Here is a 27,534-nt window from a genome sequence, read left to right as displayed (position 1 = left end):
AATTTTTACAATATAGCGTTTATTGAACAAAATTATTGAAATATGGTTATACAATAAATAAATCCATGCATATGACACATGCAAAACAGCTGCGTCCATAAAACGTTAAATTCATAGCTCCGGGTTGTCATGGTATTGTAAGTTGCTATACATATAAAAAATAAACTATCTCTTAACTCCAATACATACATCATTCATCTTGAGCACCATGCTACTTCCTCTCAAACAGGATTTTGTTGTGTTAATTTCTAGCATTATCATTTTCGTGTAACTTACATTTTTCAAATCCCAACATGTGAGATTCGATTAGGATATATACGAGTATGAAGGGTAGCTACGGTTTTATTTTTTTACAGTCTTCAGCTGCGACATAACTCCAGTAACGAAGAGGAAGATGATGGAAATAAGGTAAGACGTGCATTTATACAGTAAGTACGATATACCAGCTGCATTAATGTATTGCATATTAAGTGCACGTTCTTTGAATCACTGCTCATCCCCAGACCGATACTTTTGATCGTTTATATAATTCACAGCAATTTTGACATCTACTGTGTGTTCTGTTTCTTATTCGCCGAATTAGTCGTCTTAAGCAGCCGTTGAGTTTTTATATATGATTTCTAATGATACTGACACAGCACGATGTACCTAAACCATGGGAATTTATATGATAAATGTGTTGTTGCAGTAATCTTCTTTACAGGATTTCTAAGTGTAGTTGCTCTACAGAAGGTATACTGAAACTTCTCTGAGAGACTGTATACATTTTTCAGCGTCTTCACTGTATCTTTAAGGTCGTAGTAGTAACGCTGGTTTGACAGGAAGAAGCACAAGTGCCCGTGTGTCCTAAAAGTTTATACGTGGATCAGTAATCAGGAACTCTTCAGTGGATGAGGTAACGTACAGGTACATAAAATACAATACGGCAAGGTCTAAAGTGTCCGCACGTTCATCGCTCGAATGCCGTGCCGCTGACTGCCGCGATGAAAGTGCGCGTCCTCTTTTTTTTCTTTTTAACTTTTTTCTCGCAGTCCCGCACGGGACCGGTTTGTAGTAATTTCCCCCAGTGGCTGGCTGGGTGACTGCCGCGGCCAGCGAGCCTCAGCAGTGTGAGAGGTCTGGCAGAGGTTTGTCCTTGCAGCGCTTGGTCCATCCGTGCCATGCGTTGAAGCCCTGCCGCGAGTAGATGAGGTGCGCGCACTCGCAGTCGTCGGCGATGTCGTCGTCCAGCAGGTCTGCGGGCACAGCGAGATTGGTTATTAAACGAGACATCAAGAAATATGGCAACGTGTGAGGAAATACTGACCCTGTGACTCACTTTGGAAGTCGGCTTAAAGAAAGGCAAACCTACGTTTGTGGCGTTTGTAGATTTAAATCATACCTAACTGGAAGAGTGCAGAAAGTTGAAATAAACAGTTCACATAATATGCAAAAAACAGGTGATTTCTCAAACTGGGGAACAATCAAGAATGGGGTGCCGCAAGGTTCGGTCTTGGGTTCTCTGCTGTTCTTAATACACTCCTGGAAATGGAAAAAAAAACACATTGACACCGGTGTGTCAGACCCACCATACTTGCTCCGGACACTGCGAGAGGGCTGTACAAGCAATGATCACACGCACGGCACAGCGGACACACCAGGAACCGCGGTGTTGGCCGTCGAATGGCGCTAGCTGCGCAGCATTTGTGCACCGCCACCGTCAGTGTCAGCCAGTTTGCCGTGGCATACGGAGCTCCATCGCAGTCTTTAACACTGGTAGCATGCCGCGACAGCGTGGACGTGAACCGTATGTGCAGTTGACGGACTTTGAGCGAGGGCGTATAGTGGGCATGCGGGAGGCCGGGTGGACGTACCGCCGAATTGCTCAACACGTGGGGCGTGAGGTCTCCACAGTACATCGATGTTGTCGCCAGTGGTCGGCGGAAGGTGCACGTGCCCGTCGACCTGGGACCGGACCGCAGCGACGCACGGATGCACGCCAAGACCGTAGGATCCTACGCAGTGCCGTAGGGGACCGCACCGCCACTTCCCAGCAAATTAGGGACACTGTTGCTCCTGGGGTATCGGCGAGGACCATTCGCAACCGCCTCCATGAAGCTGGGCTACGGTCCCGCACACCGTTAGGCCGTCTTCCGCTCACGCCCCAACATCGTGCAGCCCGCCTCCAGTGGTGTCGCGACAGGCGTGAATGGAGGGACGAATGGAGACGTGTCGTCTTCAGCGATGAGAGTCGCTTCTGCCTTGGTGCCAATGATGGTCGTATGCGTGTTTGGCGCCGTGCAGGTGAGCGCCACAATCAGGACTGCATACGACCGAGGCACACAGGGCCAACACCCGGCATCATGGTGTGGGGAGCGATCTCCTACAGTGGCCGTACACCACTGGTGATCGTCGAGGGGACACTGAATAGTGCACGGTACATCCAAACCGTCATCGAACCCATCGTTCTACCATTCCTAGACCGGCAAGGGAACTTGCTGTTCCAACAGGACAATGCACGTCCGCATGTATCCCGTGCCACCCAACGTGCTCTAGAAGGTGTAAGTCAACTACCCTGGCCAGCAAGATCTCCGGATCTGTCCCCCATTGAGCATGTTTGGGACTGGATGAAGCGTCGTCTCACGCGGTCTGCACGTCCAGCACGAACGCTGGTCCAACTGAGGCGCCAGGTGGAAATGGCATGGCAAGCCGTTCCACAGGACTACATCCAGCATCTCTACGATCGTCTCCATGGGAGAATAGCAGTCTGCATTGCTGCGAAAGGTGGATATACACTGTACTAGTGCCGACATTGTGCATGCTCTGTTGCCTGTGTCTATGTGCCTGTGGTTCTGTCAGTGTGATCATGTGATGTATCTGACCCCAGGAATGTGTCAATAAAGTTTCCCCTTCCTGGGACAATGAATTCACGGTGTTCTTATTTCAATTTCCAGGAGTGTATATATTAATGACTTGCCATTCTATATTCACGAAGATGCAAAGCTGGTACTTTTTGCCGATGATACCAGTATAGCCATCACACCCGACAGACGAGAATTAACTGGTGAAATTGTAAACGATGTTTTTCAGAAAATCACCAAGTGGTTCTCTGCAAATGGGCTCTTTGACAAAACACAGTATATACAGTTCCACCCAGTAAATGGAATGACCCCATTAATAAATATAGACTTCGATCAGAAATCGGTAGCTAAGGTAGAATATTCAAAATTTCTAGGTGTATGCATTGATGATGGGTTGAACAGGAGAAAAACACGCTGAGGATCTGCTGAAACGTTTGAGTTCAGCTACTTATGCTATTAGAGTCGTTGCAAATTTTGGCGATATACATCTCAGTAAATTAGCTTACCACGCCAATTTTCATTCTCTGCTTTCGTATGGCATTATATTCTGGGGTAACTCATCATTGAGTAAAAGAGTGTTTATTGTACAAAAGCAAGTAATCGCAATAATTCTGGAGCTCATCCAAGATCATCCTGCAGACACTTATTTAAAGAGCTAGAGATCTTCACTGTAACCTCAGAATATATATATATTCACTTATGAAATTTGTTATTAACAATCAGAACGAATTCAATAGTAATAGCAGTGTACACGGCAACAACACTAGGAGAAAGGAAGAGCTTCACTACTCAAGGTTAAATCTAACTTTGGCTCAGAAGGGGGTAAATTATGCTGCCACAAGAGTCTTTGGTCACTTACCTAATAGCATCAAAAGTCTGACAGATAGCGATATAGCATTTAAAGGGAAATTAAACGAATTTCTTAATGGCAACTCCTACTCATTAGATGGATTTTTGGATATAGTAAGTGGGTAATTTACCAAACCCACAAAAAAAATTAAAAATATTGAGTGTCATGTAATATTTTGTCTAATGAAATATCTTGTGTGGACACCTTTCATTAACCTGATACGTTCCACATCATTTCGAAGTGTCGTATTCATGATCTAGGAACAAGTACTAATCTAATCTAATCTCTAATCTAAACAGTGTTAGCTCGAATACACTCTGGTATTCTGACTATATCAACAATAAAACATAGAGAGCGAAAGGTTATCTTCGTCTTTTACAGAAACCGGACACCATTTACGATGGACGTTCAATACGTAATTCAAAACTTTTTTTTATTTTTGGTCGGCCAATTACGGTTGCAGAAAAGCGTAATTTGTTGTTGTTTCATGAAGTTCCAATATGTGGCGGCGCCTTACGTAGCCTTGGAAATGGCGTCTGCAACGAAGCTCCTGGCAGAGAGGTGTCATTGCGTTTCTTTTGGTGGAAAACCAGGGCATTGCAGATATTCACGGACTGATTGTTATTTACATTAAGGTCTTGAAACTTGTTATATCTTTATTGTTCAATGGATTTAATCAGACACCTCGGTGCACAACTGGACGTCCTTGTTGGTCGTGCTCACACCCTAGTCCACCAGTTGGCCTAACAAAGGTGTGTGCTCACTGAATTCGTCGTCGTCTTAGAGAAGCCCATAAAGAGAAACGAAGGACACTCTGTGCGGAATTGTTTGCGTATTACGAGGCTAACTGTGACAATTTTTTGTCGAACGTCGGCACACGTAATGAAACAAGGGTTCATCACTTCGAACCGGAAACAAAACGGCAATATCCTCTGAAGAAGAAGTTCAAAGCCGCACCCTTAACCGGATTTTGAAGAGGTTATACTGTTTGATGTCCTTCATATGGTGCAACGATCAACTCAGACGTGTATTGCGTTATGCTCAGCAAATTGAAGAAAGGAGTTCAGCGTGTTAGTCGGCACAATAATGCAAACCAACCCCTCCTTCTCCATGGCAACGCAAGGCATCTCCCAAGTCTGCGCACTCGGGAGAAACTCACAGAACTTCATTGGACTGTTCCTCCTCATCCACCCTATAGCCCGGATCTCGCACCTTCAGAATTTCATCTGTTTGGCCCACATACACATCGTGGGACACAGTACATGGACGATGGGGAGGTTATTGATCCAGCAAGACGTTGGCTGCGCCGTCGACCAGTAGAATGGCACCATGGGGGTCATATAGGCCCCCCCAAGTAATGTGGCGTAATGCCGTCGCATTGAACGGATATTACGCTGAGAAATAGGGTTTTGTAGTAAAAAGAGCGCGGAATAATATGCTGCATTGGAATCCTGAATAAAACTAACCAACCTGCTTTCAGAAAAAAATTTGTTGCATTACTTACTGAACGCGCATCATATAAAAGTCGAATGGCATTAAAGAGAAGCAGTTGTTGGGAAGGGAGTGAGACTCGTTTGTAGCCTATCCCGATGTTACTCAATGTGTACATTGAGCAACCAGTGAAGGAAACCAAGGATAAATTTGGGAAAGGAATTACTGTTCAGAGACAAGAAATAGAGAATGGTTGAACGGAATAGATAGTGTGTTTTAAAGAGGTTACGTGATGAATAGCTAAAATTAAAAAAATAGGCCTGTGGAATGCAGCAGAATGAATTCTCGCGATGCTGTGGTAATTAGATTAGAAACTCAGACACTAAAAGGAACAGATAAACGTTCTGCTATTTTGGCAGTAAAAGAACTGATGATCGAAAACGTAGAGAGCCTATAAAATGCAGACTGGCGGTAGGAAGAAAGGCACTTCTGCAAAAGAGGAATTTATTAATATCTAATATAAATTGAAGTGTTACGAATTCTTTTCTGAAGGTGTTTGTCTTGAGTGCAGCCTTGTCCGAAAGTGAGGAATGGACGATGTAAAGTACAGAAAAATGAGTATAGAATCCTTTGAAATGCAGTGTTACAGAAGACTGCTTAAATTAGATGAACAGAGCGAGTCATTAATTGGGGCGGTACTGAATCTAATTGTGGGAAAAGAAATTTATGGCTCAGTTTGACCTAAAGAAAGGATGGTTGACAGGACACATCCAAAGGCATCAAGGATACGTCGAATTGGCAATAGAAGGAAGTTTCTTCTGTTGGGGGTTGGAGAGAGGGAGGAATGGAGACAGAGACCTAAACTTGGAAATAGTAAGCAGGTTCAGATGGATGTAGGTTGTAGTAGTTATTCAGAGATGAAAATCCTTGCGCAGTTTAGGTTACCGTGGAGGGCTGAATTAAGCCAGTCTTAGGACTGAGAACCACAACAACGTGGCCTGTATAGTCAGCAGAGGAAAATGGGAGAAAAAAATGGTTCAAATGGCTCTGAGCACTATGGGACTTGACTGCTGAGGTCATCAGTCCCCTAGAACTTAGAACTACTTAAACCTAACTAACCTAACGGCAACACACACATCCATGCCCGAGGCGGGATTCGAACCTACGACCGTAGCGGTCGCGCGGTTCCAGACTGTAGCGCCTGGAAAATGGGAGAAGTGTGGCTCAGAAAGTTGAGTTGTTCTTGCGTCAGCAGTGGTACTGTCTGTTCTCGACACTGGGGCAGGCACAAGTCATCTCATAAACATGTCGGTAGCTTCCCTCATAGGAAGCTGTAGACCAGTAGCGCATAGCATGGAGGCTGCTCCAACTTAACGACTGTTGTCCAGCCGGCATAGTGCCATCCTCTGTGTGCAGACAACTGGCCACAAGTATCGAAAGGCATTGAGTAAAACTGGATATTAGCTTTGGTCTGCATATTTCTTTCCTCTAAGAGGTATCCTGTATCACTACTTTTCAAGAAAGACTTCATATCCTGTGTAATTGTGGCCAACTCTCCACCTTTTAACATTATATGATTTGATAAGCGCTTGAACTATCCAAAATATGTCCATTTTGATGGGAAACAGTACGTAATCATTTGCAAATGCGCAGTACTAAAAAAAGTAAAGAGCTGTATTAATCCATCCACTGACAGCTAGGGTGGCAGAACGTTATCATACGGCAAATCTTCGAGATTCGACAGAAGATGCAGAATACAGAGGCGTAAGTGTTTACCTTTGCAAGCGACGTGACAGGATCCTTCAGTACCATTCCAACTGTCGCACCAATAGCGGTTGTTGATCTGTGAACAAAACGAAAGTTCCACATTTCAGAATAATGAATAGTACTCCTGTAAAGAACGTTTGACATAGTTTAGAAACAAAGAACACATACGAGAAATAAATGTATCATCGCCATCCACCTGGGAGTAATAAATCGTAATTATTGCAGATACTTGACTGCATTATTGACTACCTCTAGTGTTGTAGAGGATCGTTATTACAATCACAATTTAGCATTTGTACTTGGCTAAGTCAATAGGTGCAGTAATTCTATTTCTGCTGCTGTACGTGATGTCAGTTTGTGGCTGACAAGCTAAAGACATTTCCAGTTACTCTGGAATTCAGTATACTGTGTTGATAATATGAGTCTAGTAATTATTCATATACTAGTTTCGCGCCAGATTAATATGTTGATCTAGGACGTTTCTGAAGAGAGTAGTGTGTGCTGGAATTTTTCTATAGTTTTGCGTTTCTTGACAAGCAGTTGGGATCGTATCGTGCTCTGCGTCGTAGTACTTTTCCTCCTACCTCCACCAATACGTCATTACCATGGTAGACTACACAAACGGCGGTTCCACAGCTGAAGTCTGTGTGCATACAGTGACTTTGGCGCATCTTACACAGATGCCGCCAGTCTCCTGTACTGACCCGACAGTGCACTCTTCCTAGCACGACCCCTTTTTCTACCTCTTGTAGGTTGTCACTCCTTCATTATCCTTTCCGGAGCTCAAAAGCCTTCTAGCTTCCAGTGACTGCCAACCCAGTTATCGCTGCATGAATCGAGAAAGAGAGCACGACTTTGCTAACAACATCAACACTGCTAAGGCAAACTTTTCCAATAACTGTTGAAACGAAACCTGAAATTTTTTTATTTAATGATTTCTCCTTACATTCTGCATAAAAAGTGTACCTATCTAATAGTCATGATACGGTGAAACTTTGGGCCAGGAAAATTGAGATGGCTGTGCTTTCAATGGCCAGAATCCTAGCCATCATCCCGTCTAAACCTCTGCTTCAAACGTGTGTGTGTGTGTGTGTGTGTGTGTGTGTGTGTGTGTGTGGTGAGAGAGCTGACCATAGATACTCTCCCAACAACATAACATTATAAGACGAGCTCCTGGTTGCACGATTTGAACGGGATAACAAACTATGATCTACATCTTTGTTATTTTCGGACACTGTTCCCTCCGATGTCAATAAATAGTGACTTTTTAGAGTTCCGAACCTCAATTGGGAAAAACGGAACCCTCGTAGGATGGCTTTGTTGTCCGTGTGTCTGTCTGCCTGTCTTTCTGACAGTCAAGAACCCTTTTTCTCAGGAACGCTAGACAAATTACGTAGAAATTTCTGTCACGTATTAAGTTCTACGGTCTCTTGGCTGCGTAAAATAGTTAAGCTCCTAAGTCCATGCAGTCTTTGACGGCTATGTATGTCAAATATTTTGATACTTGCAAACTCATAAGAAACTGTCGGGCCCTTCCCTTTGACCTAAAATCAGGCATCTGGCTGGCAAGAATGTAGGTTTTGTAGTACCAGTAAATGAAAAAAATCAGGAAATTTTTAATTTCTAGATATGTCACGCAAAATATTTTCTGTCATTTTTTATCCGTCTGTCTGTCCTTCTGTTAAGACCCTTTTTTCTCAGTAAACTTATTAGTTAAAATTTATGGCACATACCAAGTTCTACTGTCCCTTGACGGTGTAAAAGATTTAAGCTTCTAAGTCAATGCAATTTATGGCACATACCAAGATCTATGGTCCATTGACGGTGTAAAAAATTTAAGCTTCTAAGTCAATGCAATTAAACCATACGACCACTTATATCACATATTTTGATACTCACCATCTCACTCATCAAAACATGTGGGGCACTTCCTTGACTTACAATCATGAAATTTGGCAGGAAGCAAGGGTTCACAGTAAAAGTATAGGGAAAACTCCTAAAATTGTAGGTTGTCATTCCTTCATTATCCTTTTCGGAGCTCATAAGCCTTCTAGCTTCAAGCGACTGCCCATCCATCGCATAAAAATATCTTTTAGAGATTAGAACTTACATTGCGTTAATTACCCGTGAAAAACATGATAGAAAAATTTATGGCGTAGAAACATAAGATGTAAGTTGTAGCCTGTTTTAGTAAGTAAAAAAAAATATTTTATTAAACCTCTTGTCTCTCAATATATAAACTGGATTCCCCTGCACGCTTTTTTTTGTATGTCTTGGCTAGTCTCAGGTACTACTGCAGAGATTTTGATAAGGTCTTTAAATTCCCCGGACCAACATCTTTCCAGTGTCGATATCGATGACACGCAAAAATCCTTCATTCACGGGGTGTATGAGTTATCTATAAACATAATGAAGTTGCTATGAAACCCTCAATGCGCAAATCCTACTCGCACTTGGGCATTTTCATAATCCCTACAGCTATTTCATTAGTTATTTAATAGTCACGCTATATAGCGCCAGCCGCTCATGATTCGCAAAACTAACCAAACCTGTCTCTCTTTTCTTTTTACTGAGACAAACATCAATCACTAGTGGAATCGTTCCAGATAAACAAGTGAGTTTCTTTGTAAATTCAACAGATTCAAGATGGTCTTAAAAATGGATCCGAGGGCATGACGTGGTTACTAAGTTAGTTGCTGCAATCTTGATTCATAAACATAGGAAATACTCTACCAAAATATGTAAGCGTATTTCGTGTACAAATATTAAAAGGCCACTATCCATCGGGAACATTAAATTGTTTCTTCTTCGTAAAATGTATTGTTACATCTGTGGTACGTTGTATGTGGGGTGTGTTCTCACTTTACCCTTGAATACTGTAACTGAGGCACTGAAATCCATAAGGGCCTAAGAACACTCTCGTCGATTTTGAGATTCAAGCAGGCATGCATGTTCATAACATCTGTTGATCTTATGGTGAACCAGCTTTATCTCTTCTGTACCCTTACACTGTGTATTATAAAAATTTACGAAAATCTGCCTCACTGACTTTTCTCATATTCACTTCCTTATGGGCCAAAGCACAAATTTTCATTGCAGAAGGAATACTTACTGACTACAATGACATCCATTTGTTCATAAAAAAGGCAGAAGCTCTTGACACCTAAGATTCTATGCTCTCAGCATTCTGGTATGCAAAATTGGCGACGAGGATTTCAGGACCTTTAAGGGTATTACAAGCCCTCACTATCAAACCAAAAGTAGATGCTCATGATAATGTACATTTCTGATGTTTGACAATGAAGTTTCCAACAGATTGCCATGGACTGTTGTTTAAAGTAACCTACTCTTCATTGGAGTCGCGGGAGGCCACCATTGTCGTCAAATCACGTCGAGGGAGACCACAATTTCTCCTTTCCCCCTAGTCTCTACATGCCTTGCCAAATCTAGTTCCAAAATAAACAACTGGAAGGCAAATATCAACCTTGAAAAACAAAGACATAAAGCTATTAGATCAAAATTGAAACACGTAGAGCTAACAGAACTACTAGATTTCATGCCCGAAGTGAAGACAGTTTTATCTCAACCTCACACCAGAGAACGTGCTTGATGAAAATAATAACGAGGACCATGAAGTGGTGCATTTATTATCTTTTCTTTATGGTCCAATTCTAGTTTCGCATTAATTACAACGTACACAACAGTCAAAAAGATACTGTTTCCACTTGCTGTATATAACAGTTTTCTGAATTAACATTAATAATAGTAATTCTAAATATTAATTAAAATTTCATGACAAAGTGGGAACATTATTTTTGTAAGGAATAACGATACTGAGACATGTTAAAAAACAAGCCAAACTCATGAGACTGGTGGTTTGCCTTCAAGTTTGATTTTTGGAAACTTTTTCTCAAAACTTTGTTGCTGTGCTTTGGGCCATTGTGGTTCCCAGTGCCTCAGTTGCGTTTTCGGGTGGCTATGGAACTTAGCGATCTGTGGGCTGTTACGTTGATTGTACTTCATACTGTATCAAACGAAAATACCTGCTTACTGAAAAAAAATCTGTTTCATCAGTCTGTCTGTACTAATAAACACATAGAACTATTCTTCAATAATGTCATAGATTTGTAGGAACCTACTATTTTAAAATGATTCTTCTTATAATGTACTATAATTTACAGGCATAGCTGCATCTAAACACTCATTATCGATTCCTATGAATGCTAATCTGTTGTATTCATGTCAGAACCAGATTTCTTTATTGGCGGGTGGGGGAGTGGTGGCTGGGGGCCAGATTTTTTCTTATCATTTTTTTAATTTTACGACCTTTTTTTTTGCAGAATGGGTCAGGCAGAAATTGTTTTGAGTTTCGCGGTAAATGATGACAGCCAAAACAGTTGCAGGATAAAGATTTATTAAAATTTTGACCAAGGTTTCGGTATATATAAATATACCTTCATCAGAAGTAAAATATCTAAAATCACATCTTGCAGTGGAGATCAATAAAACAATTGTGTCAAAGGTTTGTGCTTAACTGTGTTCAAATTGACCCTGTGCCCATAATCACGTTGTATAAATGGAGATGTTGTCTTAACTGCTGACGACGCCATTGGCACAATTGTCTTATTAATCTCCATTGCAAGATGTAATTTTAGATATTTTACTTCTGATGAAGGTATATTTATACATACCGAAACCTTGGTCAAGAATTTTAATAAATCTTTATCCTGCAACTGTTTTGGCTGTCATCATTTACCGTGAAGAATTTCAACAGTTGCTGTTTCAGCCATGTTTAAAATCTTGCTTTGAGTTTAATATTGTATTGTAGCATGCTACAGATGCGTCCATTTGGAGTCAGTAATTCTGCTGTTGTTTTCCATAGCGCCGAAGCCCAGAAGCGACTATATTCCGCCCTCTTACCTGGAAAAGTCCGAAGTCCTGGCTGCCATTGGTGTTGATGGGACTCAGCGCTGACGTGTTGCGGGCACTCTCGTTCTCCACCAGGCACACCCCTGCAAACAAACGCTTTTGTCACACAGAGAAACGTGGCATCCACCTGTCACCTGTACTCTGGTTGCAACTTAAGGTTTGTACCTATTCTCCATACTGGTAGGAGCCTCTAGGCTAAATGTTCACATGGACTTGAAAAATGGTCAGAAACCTTTTGTTCACAAAGTTTAAACTGTTTAGGTCGTAATACACTGAAAAATCCCATTATAAATCAGTTTACACAAACTGAGCATATCATCTTAGGTGAACACAATGAATGTCTTGTAATTTTTTTTTTTAGTGCTGTATGTTTCAGCCTATGGAGACAAGTTGCATCGTTAATGGTTTTGACTCATTGCACACGCCAGTCTGTGCTTCTACAGCTTACAAGTTTCTATGTAACGTATTCAGACAATGCTGTCATGATCTGGTAATGAGTCAAAACCAGTAACGATACCACATGTGTGACCTCTAGCTGAAATACATAACTGTAAAAGAAGATCTGTTTCTTCATAATGGGTAGACAGGGTTCGATACTGTAGTTCACCTATCATTCTGGACAAAATAAATCCTGTGTCATGTCGCCAACTACTGTTCGTCAGTTTATGAAGTGTGAAATCGAAATTCTAAAAACTACATTAGCCATTAAATGTCAAGGCGTACCAGGTTACATAAAAGTGAAAACTAACCACCATAATAAATCATCTTTAGCGCAGACGCGAAAAATAATACAGTTGATGTGGAATCTAAAGCGTGACAGAATAAAAATAAATTTTTAATCGAGAAGTAGGTAAAACTAATGTAAATTCATCTGAAATTGAGCTCCGTGGCTCTAAATACTTCATTGGTATTCAGTTGTCAACGATTTCTGACTGAAAGTGTGGGAGGTGGCACGCCACTCTTTCAGTCAGATTAACGTTCATATTTTAGTTCATGATCACGGTGTTCCCCATTACTACATTTGGTATGTGCGGTTTATGACTTTTTCGCATTAGGAAATCATGGACAGAATGTTTTTATAACTGCGTTTGTAGCCCATAGAAAACTTGTACCCGAGGGACCGTAGTCGAGGTGTTGGAGAACAGGGAGAGAGAGATGGGCTGCTGGCCGTAAATACTAGGAAGCAGCACTCAGTGGGTCGTACCTGCAGACTAACTTCTGGCCGTTTCATCCTTCTCCTTCCGCTTAGGTTGGACAAGAGGGCGCCGATTCACGAAACAGTTTACCTGGGCCAGGTGGCAGTCTCTCACAAAGGTGGCCAGCTGGCGGAAAGTGGGTGACGAAGCCATTTTAGAAAGACTCCTGAAAAATGCCATTGTGCAAATGGTGGGAAGGTCATAAGACTCCATGCATTATTAGCAGCTGGAACAATACAGACACAGAGGTTGGTGCACGTTTTTAATGGAGGCAAGACTGTAACTCTCCTGACGCCAGGAAGTCGCCAGGTTCTTTTAGCGAGCTGCGAAAACATATGCATTTCACAGGCCTGACTGTCTGGGAAGCGTGACAGCCTTCTTTCAGAAATTGGAAATGCTTGGTCTCGAAAGATGAGATCTCTCCTGTCTTGGTGGATTTCTTTTTCTTGGCCAAACATAGACAGCTTGCCATGAGAGCGACGCCTCCCAAGTCTAAAATCCCCTTTTTTCAGACAACAGAGTTTTGGAGTCACTGATTTGCTCCTCTCAGGATAAGCAAAATGGAGGCTTACTGCCCTGGAGTGCAGACCCCAGCACTGTGTCTGGATTCACTATCAGGTCAACAGAACAGTCAAGAGGGTGTAAGGTGGCGTGGTCTCCTGACCTTCATTTCTTACTTATTCCGTCCTCACAATCGTATTCTGCACATCAAGACGCTTCATTCGAACCGAAACTCTATAAGGTAGAGTCAATTTTGTATGAATTCATGTAAGCGATATGCAAATCTAATAAGTAAATCGCAAGTGCGCACCGTGGTTGAAAAAGTCGAGGCTGGCGTACACAACATGACGGCCACAGGAATTTCCGTTCTAAAGAGGCAACCAGCCCACTGGGAGGCCCATCCCTTCAGAGGGATGAGTCAACACACATCTACGTCGGCCGGAGCGACCGCCCAGAGATACGACAGCTTTTGCCAGAGCGAAGGGATAACGACCCCCGTGTTAGAATTAAAAGCAAATTCCGCTACATTCTGTGGGAGCGCCCAGAAGACGCATTTTTTCACAGGCCGACTGTGTAGTTATGGAGTTCTCACAGGAGGACAGTATACGCCTAACGGAGATGCTACACATTTCCGCATTAGTCGACTTAAACGAAACTTCATTCTCCCGTTTAAAAGAGCAACGCTGATTGGCGGAATATTTCTGACACAAAGAGCCGAAGGAGTGAGGGAAGACAGAGAATGATATACCTTGCACTTTTTCTAGAAAAAGGGGCCATTCCATTGTCGTTCTTGGAGCGGGAATACGTAACGAGAGCGAGTGCACTCGTACGTGTACGCAAAGAGCGAGGAACGAAGTCTCTCCTCAGTACTTCACTGGGACAGCACCTCTGTCGCTAGCGAACTGGAGTGATACTCTATATTGAGTCACTTGCGATTAAGTGTTGTTCACTGTCCGGCTGCGGTGGCCGTGCGGTTAAAGGCGCTGCAGTCCGGAACCGCGGGACTGCTACGGTCGCATGTTCGAACACTACCTCGGGCATGGATGTGTGTGATGTCCTTAGGTTAGTTAGGTTTAAGTAGTTCTAAGTTCTAGGGGACTGATGACCTCAGATGTTAAGTCCCATAGTGCTCAGAGCCATTTGAACCATTTTGTTCATTGTGTTGGCTGCCACACTTATTGTGTGGTGTGAACGCGGACAGAGTACTAGTTAAACACGTGGGAGTGAATAGTGAGTGGCATCGTGGTGGACTGGTTATCTGACCGGTGTACGATGCCAATAGTTACACTAGGGGTGGATAGGAGTCCTTGACTTCATCAAGGTGTAGGGAGAGTTTGATTGGCGAACGTCAATCCAGATAGACAGAGATAGTTGTGCTATTTGTCAGCAACGAGCGACGCAGGCGGCAGTCGTCGCAGCTCATGGTATTGTGTGCTACAGCGTATGCAAGCCCCATCTTTCCTCCCTAAAAGTACACTTCATTACATTTCTCACGCGACAGCCTTGACCGTACCTAGAAAAGTTATTCAAGTTGTGCAGGCGCGGCTCTCAGACATCCTGCCGAGTAAATAACATTCTTAAAGAAAAGGAAGAAAAGAACCTTTCCATACTTTGTAAAATAATAGCATTCCTATGCATAAGAGGCAATCTACTGCTCCCAAAAGAACCCGGAAATTTATTATTTTATAAGAAAAAGTTTCACTTGATTTCTCAGAATTTTTTGCAATAAATAATATTTTTCGTTCGTTTAATGTTTTTCTTACAGTAACTAGCAATACTCCAGTACCCAAGTATTCAACTAGTTACATAAGAATATAGAATATTTTTGTGTCCTTTCCTTACAGCGGACGACTCCAGAAGATATTTGTTGCTGAATGTTTCTCAAGCAGTTCTTGTTGGTACATCAGGAGCATCTGTCTGACTTATGTAGTAGTGTGAGGTGGAAATTTTTTCTTGCAGGAGCCAAAGGGTACTTGTTGGATCAATCCATTGCCCAGCTTGACAAAATAAAACACACACACTCACAAGGTTCAAATGGCTCTGAGGACTATGGGACTTAACTTCTAAGGTCATCAGTCCCCTAGAACTTAGAACTACTTAAACCTAACTAACCTAAGGACATCACACACATCCATGCCCGAGGCAGGATTCGAACCTGCTACCGTTGCGGTCACGCGGTTCCAGACTGTAGAGCCTAGAACCGCTCGGCCAGACTCACAAGGGGAGGTACAATGAGTACATGATAGTTTGATCGGTTTGTGCAATGTGGCCACAGTTTCGTTTTTGGTAATTCGGCTTGGCTTTGTGGAGATTGGTTGTGATTCTTTGCTTCCTTAGTCTTCTGGTTCTCCCCTGATGGAGAACTTCAAGTCTTTCTCTAGTGGGTGACACTTCTGATCTGTACCTCATGCGGACTGAGAGCCAGTGGCAGTATCCAACTGTTCCAACAGTGGAACTGCATATCATCTCAGACATATCATGTGTCACGGGGATGAACTTATTCGTCCTGAGTTGGCTGCCTGACATTTGACAATTCCACAATGCACTGTTGCGCCTGTGAGTCAAATTGGTTTGAGCAGACCAGAGAACGGGTGCCCCTCAAATTTAAATCTGCCGGAATTTCAGGGCTCTGGTAGGGAGGTTTCCCTCATCCCGATAGTTAGAACGCCAGACCACATAATTTTCAAATTTTCGTGGACGCGTCAGAACATTACAGCTGGTGCAGTGCGCGGGTCCTCGCCATTGCCCGCCGTTTTATGCTGCCGCCTGAATCATGGTGAAAAGGTGAAATATTGTTGCACTGGTGTAGGGTTATTAAATGATGTTCATAGGCCCCTGTTCTCAGGCGGACTATAGTTTGTGGTATACTTGGTCTTAGTTGATTCCATTTGAATAGAGTAAGGACTCACAGTGGATTCATGTAAACGAAGTCAGATGGCGTTTTAAAGAGATTAATTTAGGGAAGAACTGGTATAGCCTCCACCCCAATGTATGCTTTTCCAATCAGACACCATCGCTTTTCGGATTTGTGTTTATAATTTTTATGTAACATTTATCAGCTCGTTGTAGTTTAAAAAAAAGGATTAATAAAACTTGTCATTATTTTGTAAACTTAAATATACCACTGTTCTCATTCAATGTCCAAAAACTATTCACAGTTTTTATTTTATTGTGGTGGTACATGGGTACACCATTAATTTAAAGTTCAATCTTATTAAATTAATTAATATAGTTATTAATTTGAGTTCTGAAACTAACTGCAGGCATAGGCAACAGAAGTGCCTTGAGTAAATTCACTAATTTCACATACAAAAATTAAGGGTGCACCTGTCGATTCGAAGGTATTTCAGAGTATAATATTTTCCTTTATGTAAAGATAATAACATTTAGCATCACTCAAGCATATATTTATGATTAAAGCAAGCGGCGGCTTGCAAGTGGATTCCTTGAAAGTTTTGCATTGTGATATGTTATTGCGTCTTAAGGATCGTGATTATATCTGTACCATTGTACCCAGTCGCAAAGAAGTATGTCTTTCCAGCGACTTGGGCTGAGCCCCAAGTTATAGCTGTAAGGCCCACTCACCGATTCCACTTTGGGGAAAATACTTTTCCGCAACAATACGACAAATAAAGCATTGTAACTGTGCAATAGTGATTCGAAAGGCTAGTTTGGACGCCTCTGAGCCGTTGGATGGAGTACATTTTACATCTGTGCAAGTAGCATCCAGTTCCTACAAGACCCGCAGATATCTCATTCATATGAAGTTGTATGCGTCAGGTACTGCTTTAATGTGACTGTGCACAACACCATATTCACTTAATGACTCTCAGATTCTTAGCTACTCAATTCACTGACGCTGTTATTGGAACACATTTATGTACGCTGCTTTCAATCGAAGGAATCTTAAGCATCGCCCGTCGTTGGCACTAATTTTACGAACCCATAACATCGAGTATCAAACCTTGCCAAATTACGACAGAACAGGTTCATAAGTCTATAAAACTACACTGGCTTTATTTTCGAGAGCAGCGCCTCAAACGATGGCTTGAGTGTGTGAGGGAAACAGTAGATAAGACGCTACTGCAACTATTTCTAGAGTACTGTTGCAGTGCTTGGAGTCCTTATCGGGTAGCCGTAACGACAGACATGGAACAGAGAGGAACAACTAGGATCGTAATTGGCCGTTATAGCCCATAGGAAAGTGTAACAAAGATACTACATTAAACATCATACCAAGCTTTCGTAGAAGCACTCGAGAAACTTAATTGGGAACCCTTGGAAAGAAGTGGTGTAGTTCTCCTAAGACCCTATTAAGTAAACTTAGAGCATCATTATTGGAAGAACACAATACGACCGATTTACTACCAATATCTAGTATTTTGCGTAAGTATTATAATAATAGAATAAGATATTGGCGCACATGCAGATGCATGTACGTGGTCATTTATCCCTCGGTCAATACGCGAATGGCATACGAAAGAAAATCGATGATATTTCTACGATGTACCTGCGCCATGTACTGTACGGTGACTTGTGGAGTATATATGTAAATTCAGGTTATATGAGAAGAAGTACCAGCACAGCTGTATCTTCAGAATGTCTTTATTCTATCACACGACTGGTTTCGGCGCCACTTTAGCGCCATCCTCAGGCGTCACCATTGCCAAAAGAATATTTGATTTCCTTGGCGCATTTACTGTGGGATCCTTGTTACTAGGAGTCGTGGGCTAGCTTTAATCAGGAGTCAATACTCGACACCGTGTTGTTTCCAACGTTCCTACCGCGGACTGACTTCCCAGGTTTGATTCGCGAGATAATCGCAAAACTGAAAACATTCATCTGCTTAGAAAGAAGTGTAATCTGTCGTCGCAGTCTTGTCTGGAGCAATGACGTTTCAGGTTAACAGATCTGCCCAATGATGCCGAGGTGTTGGGGGTAAAGGAAAACAGACGCTTTCTGTTGCAAAGGCTGGCCTCATTTCAGGCGCTACTTGCCAACAGCGCACCGCTAAATACATTAGACAAAAGCGATTCCTTTATCTTAATCCAGGACTGTGGGAATTTTATTGTAACACCATCTGTTACACACCAGAAAAGTTAACATGACGGTCGTGACTAGCACATGAAGATTTACCATATTTTGTTCACATTTTTAATGGCAAAAACTATGTCAGCTTTTGTACGACTAACTACACTTTGACAGTTCGCAGGGGCTTAGAGAGCGTACTTTTGAACCGGTATATTATAATAAATTACTAGTTGTCACGCTGAGTCAGCGATACAGCGGGGACCGTTTAGGTACTTCCCCGGAAACAAACTTGTTACGTTCCAGCTGTGAATTACGGCGGCGAGTAGTTAACATTGAAGGGCTCTCGTAAGCTATGCGGGGGAAAAACTGAGGGGAAAACCGATGAAAATAGAAAACTGGCTGAAGAGTTGGAGCGAGCTGGTCAAGCGAGTACTTGCAATCCGCGAAGAGATGTTTCATTGCAAATGGCCACGTTGGTTTTCGACAATACACCAACCGCACGCAATACGAAATTGAACACTTTTTTGAAAAGGCTCAGTTAATGCGTAATGCGCGAACGGGGTTAGAATCAAGGCTTTGTAAAGCTGAATTAGTGAAGGACATCATTGTTCCGCAGAGATATTTCTGTACTACACCACAACCTTTGCCTGATAATTAACTCCTTTAACCCATAGATAGTCAATCTTTTTTGCCTACCGCCCGCTTTTGTATGTGTGTTAGCACTAAAAGTATCTAACTGCCCACCAGTTCCACAAAAATGGCTCCAAGCACTATGGGACTTAACATCTGAGGTCATCAGTCCCATAGACTTAGAACTACTTAAACCTAACTAACCTAAGGACATCACACACATCCATGCCCGAGGCAGGATTTGAACCTGCGACCGTAGCAGCAGCTCGGTTCCGGACTGAAGCTCCTAGAACCGCTCGGCCACAACGCCCGGAGGGTTCCACAGTAATGGTAATCTATAAAGTAGAGAAAAGCTATACCTAAAAAAAATTATAAAGCAGAGTTACAGCAAGTCAAAGCATATAATAATAATTACTTACCATATACTTTATGTCAAAATTTTACGAGAACCTAATGAAACTGTTTTTAAAACCTCTATCGTCCACCAAATGGCCAACAGGAACCAGGTTGACTAGCAATGCCTTAACCTATTTACGAGCACTGTGAAACCCAGCACGAAGAAAACTTTCGAGGGACACATGATCACGTCAGTAGTCCAAAAGATTATTAACATACCATTAATGACGAGGTCGTTAGAGTCAGAAGGTCTCAGTAATGTCAATTGGTCCTTCCCCCCCCCCCCTCCCCCCCTCCGCCCCCCACTGCCAACCCTTCGCTCATCGCCATTCTGTCCCTATGACGAGGCGTTCAAAATTAAGAGGAAAAAATCAACAAACTTCTTCAAAAACACTGTAAATCGCATGGTTGCTGCCCCCTTCTCCACCCTAGTTGTCAGCTGTTTAGGACAACCCATCTTAACGATGGAAGACTCAAATTTTTGCAGACGATCGCGAATAAGAGGCACTTTGAGAGACATTTTCGTTATGGACGTTATGCTAATGCTCGTGTCAGCAAGATGACAGGAAAAACAAAAACTTTTTGGAAAATTCTCTTGCTCTAACCGTGAGGCAGGGTGCCACAATTATTCTGTATGAACCGAAAAACAAGTTAAATACCATACAGGAATGGTGAGAGTTCAGCTACATCTTCATTGATGAAATTCTTTGGAATTAGTGCCTCTGATTAGCGGCAGACTGTTTCGATGTCAAAAGCAGCCTAGCATACATCTCCCTACGTTAGGAACGTCTGTTCGAAATGTAGTGTTTAATAAGTTTTAACTGCGTTTGCCATTATTAAAATAATGCCCGCGTGTGAAACAATCGTGTTTGTGAACATTCACACCACAAATCAACATCATGTTCAGATGCAGTATACGGGTGATGAGGTTGGCTAATGGGGGGGGGGGGGGGGGGGGGAGGGACTTACCGCGTCACTGGGTCTTATTCGCTAATTACAGGGACGACTTTCTTCGGCTTGTATCTGCGCACTGCAGTATGATGTTCTCTTAGGGGTCACAATTATTTACGATATTAGGCGGACTGAATATGTCATGTCAGGGGATCCTTTCACTCTCGCTTTAACTGATTAGGTCATCCCAGTACGTCTCGAAGACCTAATCAAACTTTCAGTGACACTAATAGGTAATCATTTCATCTGTGCTGAACCTCCAAGGCAATGAAGATGGGAAATCTTTAATGCCACTCTATGGTCTGGACAGTATTGGTGGCCTAGTCGGATGACAAGGCAACTGCGATCAATAGGTAGGAGATTAAAGTTCGAAACTCCGACCCAACAAATTCTCGTTTATCACAACTGCAGAATTTTAGTATGGAGATATCTAGAACGGTCTTATATTCAGGGACAAGAAAAAGAAATTTCGAGGTTTGCCAATGACGTAATTCTCACACCGGCAAAATCAAGGAACCTATTTCCGAAAAAGATAAATTTCTTCCCCATGCGAAAGTGAAACATGAACGATAAGCAGTTCTGACAAGAAGACAATATTAACATTCGAGATGTGGTGCTAGATAAGAATGCAGAGGATTAGATGAGTAGATATAGTAACTAATGAGGTGATACCACAGTGGTGAAAGTAAATAGGGGTAAAATTAAATTCACGGCCAGCTTGTCTAAAAGAAGGAATCGGTTGACAAGACACATTCTGAGGAATGGAGAAACTGTCAATTTTCTAATGAAGGGAAATGTGGGGCGGTAAAATTATAGTGGGAGACCAAACTTTGAATACAGTAAGCACATTCAAATGGTTGTAGGTTGAAGTAGCGTGGAGAGCTGTATCAATTTTTCATTTAGCGCAGCTGCAGTCTAAATATTGTGAAGAAGTAACTAAAATTAGAATGAATATTTGAGTAAATCCTTGAAGCGTTTTCAGGAAAGCATTTCATAGCGCTCTGCTTCGCTAAACGCAGAGGTTTGGGTTCAAATTTCACTCCGGTAGCATTTTCAGCTTCACACAATTGTTGAAAAATTGTTTAATCCGTTTGAAGTTACGCATGGGCGAGTAATGTCCTTCGTTCCCAATGTATAAAATAACTGTTTACTTCGCCAATCTATACACTGAGAGATATACTATGTGCATACTGTCTCATTCCCTTTGCCAGAAGGGGTCACAGAACTCCTACGTAGCCTAACGGAAAGCCCCCAATAGCAGGAGGAACGAATTCAGGAGTTTACAGCCTCATACTAGTATCCCACGTTAAAAACTGCCCAGCAAATATTGAACGTGTATGATAAATACACAAACTGCAGCATTAATCTCATTGCTTTTACTTCTTTATTCTCAAGTATTTTTCGCTTGATTTGTGAGACAGATCTGTAGCAAAACGTGTTATCTAGTAGCAATGTGTTCATCGTTTTGGTGAAACTTTTCGCAGCTTGAGGACACAGTGCAAATTCGAGAAACAGCCGCAACCTCCTTCACCAAGACGAACAAGTTCTTAATAATGCGATCAATGCCTTGTGTAGAGGTAGTATGGTGCAATAGGGGTAACGCATTTCCACCTGCCATGGTCTTAAATATGATCATGCATACGTATATGCACCGAAGAAGAGAGAGAGAGAGAGAGAGAGAGAGAGAGAGAGAGATGGACGACGACGAATAGCTGTTTTATACATCTACATCTACATGGATACTTTCCAAATCACACTTCAGTACCTCTCAGAGGGTTCATCGAACCACCTTCCCAATAATTTTCTATCATTCTACTCTCTAACAGTGCGCAGAAACAACGAACACCTATATATATCTGTGAGTGCTCTGATATCGCTTATTTTATTATGATGATCGTTTCTGCCTATGTAGGTAGGCGTCAACAAAATATTTTCGCATTCGGAGGAGGAAGTTGGTGATAGAAATCTCGTAAGAAGATTCCGCTGCAACGAAACACGCCTTTGTATTAATGGTGTCCATCCCAAATCCTGTATCATGTCCGTGATACATCATGTCCCCCCTGTTTCGTAATAATACAAAATATGCAGTCCTTCTTGGAACGTTGTCGATGTATTCCGTCAGTCCTACCTGGTAAGGATCCCAGACCGCGCAGCAGTATTCTAAAAGAGGACGGACAAGCGTAGTGTAGGCAGTCTCCTTAAGAGGTCTGGTACATTTTCTAAGTGTTCTGGTAAAACGCAGTCTTTGGTTAGCCTTCCCCACAACATTTCCTATGTGTTCTTTCCAATTTAAGTTGTTTGTAATATTAATTCCTTCGTATTTAGTAGAATTTGCGGCCTTTAGATTTGACTGATTTATTGTGTGATCGAAGTTTAACTGATTCATTTTAGCTCTCATGAGGATGACCTCACACTTTTCACTATTAAGGGTCAATTGCCAATTTTCTCACCCTTCAGATATCTTTTCTAAATCGTTTTGCAATTTGTTTTGATCTTCAGATGACTTTAGTAGACGATAAATGACAGCAACATTTGCAAAGAACCTAAGACGGCTGCTCAGATTATCCCCTAAATCGTTTATAAAGATAAGGAACAGGAGAGGGCCTATAACTCTACCTTGGGAAACCCCAGAAATCACTCCTGTTTTACTTGATGACTTTCCGTCAATTACTACGAACTATGACATCTCTGACAGGAAATCACGAATCTAGGCACATAGCTAAGACGATATTACATAAGACCGCAATTTCACTAGAAGCCGCTTCTGTGGTAGTGTGTCAAAAGCCTTTTGAAAATCTAGAAACACAGAATCAACTTGTAATGAATGTCTATAGCACCCAACACTTCGTGTGTGTAAAGAGCTAGTTGTGTTTCACAAGAAAGATGTTTTCCAAAGCCTTGTTGACTCCGTCTTAATAGACCGTTTTCTTCGAGGTAATTCATAATGTTCGAACACAATATATGTCTCAAAATCGTACTGCATATCGACGTTAACGATATGGGCCTGTAATTTAGTAGACTACACCTACTACCTTTCTTGAATATTCGTGTGACCTGTGCAACTTCCCAGTGTTTGGGAACGGATCTTTCGTCGAGCGAGCGGTTGCATATTTCAGTATGAAGCTATTGCATCAGCATACTTTTATGGAAGCTGTTACCTTGCCACCGACAACGGACTGCATATGTTACAGAATCTACTGCACGCGGCACGTGGCTTTTGTCACAGAAAACAGGAAGCACTGAAACGGAGAGACAAAAAAAGCACCGGAGGCGAATGTGGTATTATGTGCGGAAAATTCCACCACATCTGCGTATCCACAATACAGTCTCTCCGTGGCAGGATCGTCCTCAAGCAAACAAGCGTGAATCAACATCACCAAATTGAACAATACCGTATTGCAGTCTTCTTTTGAAAACCAATTTATGTGCCAATATCGGTATGTAAACACAATTACTGGATTAATAGTTTCGCCATTATGCGTATCCACAGAATAGTCTCTCAGTGCCAGGTTGGCCGTTAAGCCCAAAAGTGTGAATCGACAGTAGCAAACTGAACAGTACCGTATTGGTCTTCTTTTGAAAACCAATTTACGTGCCAATATGGCTATCTAAACACTATTACTGGATTACTAATTTCGGTAATGTGCATTTCTTGCCGGCCGCGGTGGCCGTGCGGTTCTAGGTAGGTAGGTTGTAGTAGGGCATATCACAACAGTTCGATGACAAAAATTACGTACTTATAAAACCGAACAGTGGTATTTACGAGCACATCATTCCTTGCTTACACCACTCTGTCACAAGAGAACTATGCAATATAACAATTCTCCTAAAATTCTGTTCATATGGACGGATATAATCCAAAGTAAACATGTAACAGTGAATATTTGTACAAAAATGCAAATGTGTGTCAAATCTTATGGGACTTAACTGCTAAGGTCATCAGTCCCTAAGCTTACACACTACTCAACCTAAATTATCCTAAGTACAAACACACACACCCATGCCCGAGGGAGGACTCGAACCTCCGCCGGGACCAGCCGCACAGTCCCCGACTGCAGCGCCCAAGACCACTCGGCTAATCCCGCGCGGCAGTGAATATTTCAAATAAGTAAAAATTTCTAAATAAAAACATAGGTATTGCGAGTACAATGCCGTGCCAGGTATCCCAAGATAAAGTATGTCCTACTTTGAGTACACAAGGCAAGGCAAGACAGATACATGCTATATCTTGCCTCTTCGTGGTATAAAGCCATGCTGGCTGCGACGGGGTAACTGACAATTGGATTTGGGTTATAATGGAAGATAGTGCTGAGAGGCAACACCAGATGGCAGTCTGCACTGCCATACGTCAATTACAACTAATGTAATAGGGTCACACATTTATTAAACATTGTAATTACCAGAAGAAATGTAACATCAATGTAGTATACACCAAGCAATCAAAACGTCAAATTTCCACAAATTGTAGATAAAAGAAACAGTATGCTGTAAACTGCCGACTGTCTACACCATCAAGTAAATACTGGACAATTTGTGACGTAACGATGTTATACTATATTACATACATAAGCAGTTCATGGCATACAATATATGTAATAGAATTAGTTTCAGGGGAAAGCTACACAGTCGACATTTACAGAATTATGAAACAGGATTTGACCTTAATGGTCGGTTTCGCTGCAAGTGAAGGACGTCAGTTAACAATAATGTTATAGGGAATTGTAAAACAAGCCCCCACATAATGTAGGACGGTAGTATAAAATACGATTAACGTACAAAGTATTTGTTATTACAAGCAGAGTGGTCTAAGTATTGTATGATGTAATTCAACTGACCCGTTTTATTGATACGTAACTTTGTCATCGAGCTGCTACGAGGGTGAGTCAAATGAAAACCTTAAATTTGTAATAACAAATCGAAATTTCGCGCCGTTATCCTGTAAGTTGGTGAGCGTGCTACAAACAGCCTGCAGAATGGCCTGCAGGTGGCAGCATAGTGCAGATGCACACATACCGTCACAGTATCAGTATAAATATGGCCGCCCCACTTGCGACTTGCACCAAGGAAGAACAGCGTTCTGTTATTCGATTTTTGCGTAGTGAAGGTGTGAAACCTATTGAAATTCGTCGACGAGTGAAGGCTCAGTACGGTGACGCATCTTTGTCACAGCAGTAAGTCTACGAATGGAGTAGGAAGTTCGCAAATGGTGTGACTTCAGTGGAAGATGCTCCTCGTCCTGGTCATGCACAACGATTTGTGACTCCACAGAACATTGCAGCAGTTGCCATAGCGAAGGAAAACCGCCGAGTGACACTGAATGACATTGCAGCATGTTTACATATAAGTCATGGGTCAGCACACCACATTGTGCATGATGTGCTCCAGTTTCACAAAGTGTCTGCAAGATGGGTGCCACGGCAGCTGACTCCTGAAATGGGAGATCGACGTGTTGATGCTTGTGAAGAACTTCTTCGGCGCTTTGAACGAGAAGATGATGGTTTCCTTGTAAGAATCGTTACTGGAGACGAAACCTGGGTTCACTACCACCAACCGGAAACGAAGAGAGCGAGCAGCCCAGACCTTGCCCCAAGTGATTTCCATATATTTGGACCACACAAAGATGCAATGAGAGGAAAGAAGTTCCGTTTTGATGAAGAGGTATGCCACGCGGTGCATGAGTGGTTGCGCGGACTACCAAAAGAATTTTTTTCTAAAGGAATTTATGCACTTTGTAAGCGCTGGAGGACTTGCATTGAGCGTGGGGGAGATTATGTTGAAAAGTGATACAGCTTTGCACCACTTCTGCACAATAAGTAATATTTAAAAAAATATTTAAGGTTTTTATTTCACTCACCCTGGTATGTATGCCCTACTACATTCTTTTTTTTTATTGTAAGTCCGTAACCTCGACATATTTTCTTCTCTTATAGATCAGAGGATAGCAATACACACTGCCGAAACTAGTAATGCAGTAAGTATGTTTACATAGCGAACTCAACAAATAAATTGGTTTTCAAAAGAAGACTACAATACAAAATTACTGTATAATCGCCTCCTGCAATGACTGATCGTGTCAAGTAACAACTGAACAACGGTGCCGGAATCTGTTACAGTTTCATGTCCCGCATGTTAGACTGCAGCCGGGACGAGACTCACAGTCCGGCAGCTGCTCCTCGGGGAAGTCCCTCTGCAGCAGCTCGTGGTACAGCTCGCACCTCGTGAAGACGACCGCCCGGGCACAAGACGTCAGCGTCATGAGCGCCAGCAAGCTGCAGTACAAGCTCCGCATCTCTGCTAGCTGTGCTCGGCCGTTTACCAATCTGCAGGAAAAAATGTATTGTGCCCAACATCTTCACCAATTACGTAGTCAAAGTCATCAAGGACGAGGAACTAACACAAAAAATATATGTACTAATCTATATTACCAAACTGCTGAAACGGTCACCTGATCTCAGTTTCGGGTTGCAACAAAAATTTGATTTTCAGGTTCGAATACTGCCCAGGGCATGAATGTGTGTGATGTCCTTAGGTTAGTTAGGTTTAAGTAGTTCTAAGTTCTAGGGGACTGATGACCTCAGAAGTTAAGTCCCATAGTGCTCAGAGCCGTTTGAATCATTCTGAACCAAGGAAGTATTACAGACCCTCTGGTGTTCCCAATCTACACATATTATTTAGGAGACAATCTGGGCAGACCTCTTGCATTGTTTACAGGTGATGCTGTCATTTAAGGTCTACTAAAGTCATCGGGGGATCAAAACGAGTTGCAAAATGATGTAGACACGGCATCTGTATTGTGCGAAAAGTGGCAATTGACGCTAAGCAATCAAATATGTGAGGTCCTCCACATGGATACTAAAGGGAATCCGTTACATTTCGATTACTCGATAAATCACACACATTTGAATGTCGTCGATTCAGCTAAATACCTAGGGATTTCAAATGTAGTGCGGAAGCCGAACCAAAGACTGCGTTTTCTTCGCAAAACACTCAGAAGATGCAACAAATCCATTAA

General features: G+C 42.2%; 1 protein-coding gene across 1 annotated transcript; it reads right to left on the bottom strand.

Annotated features, from left to right (window-relative positions):
- Positions 1-2: 2 nt before the first annotated feature.
- Positions 3-26,836, bottom strand: LOC124615679 (lysozyme-like). The gene is made up of 4 exons (XM_047143708.1): positions 26,679-26,836; positions 11,809-11,900; positions 6,898-6,964; positions 3-1,235 (listed from the first exon to the last, which is right to left on the bottom strand). The coding sequence occupies exons 1-4, from the start codon at positions 26,809-26,811 to the stop codon at positions 1,102-1,104; spliced, it is 426 nt and encodes a 141-aa protein (XP_046999664.1). The 5' UTR covers positions 26,812-26,836; the 3' UTR covers positions 3-1,101.
- Positions 26,837-27,534: the final 698 nt, after the last annotated feature.

This window comes from Schistocerca americana, chromosome 5 (genome assembly GCF_021461395.2).
Source record: "Schistocerca americana isolate TAMUIC-IGC-003095 chromosome 5, iqSchAmer2.1, whole genome shotgun sequence".
In the NCBI taxonomy this organism is placed as follows: Eukaryota; Metazoa; Arthropoda; class Insecta; order Orthoptera; family Acrididae; genus Schistocerca; species Schistocerca americana.
This window is presented reverse-complemented; position numbering and strand designations above follow the sequence as displayed.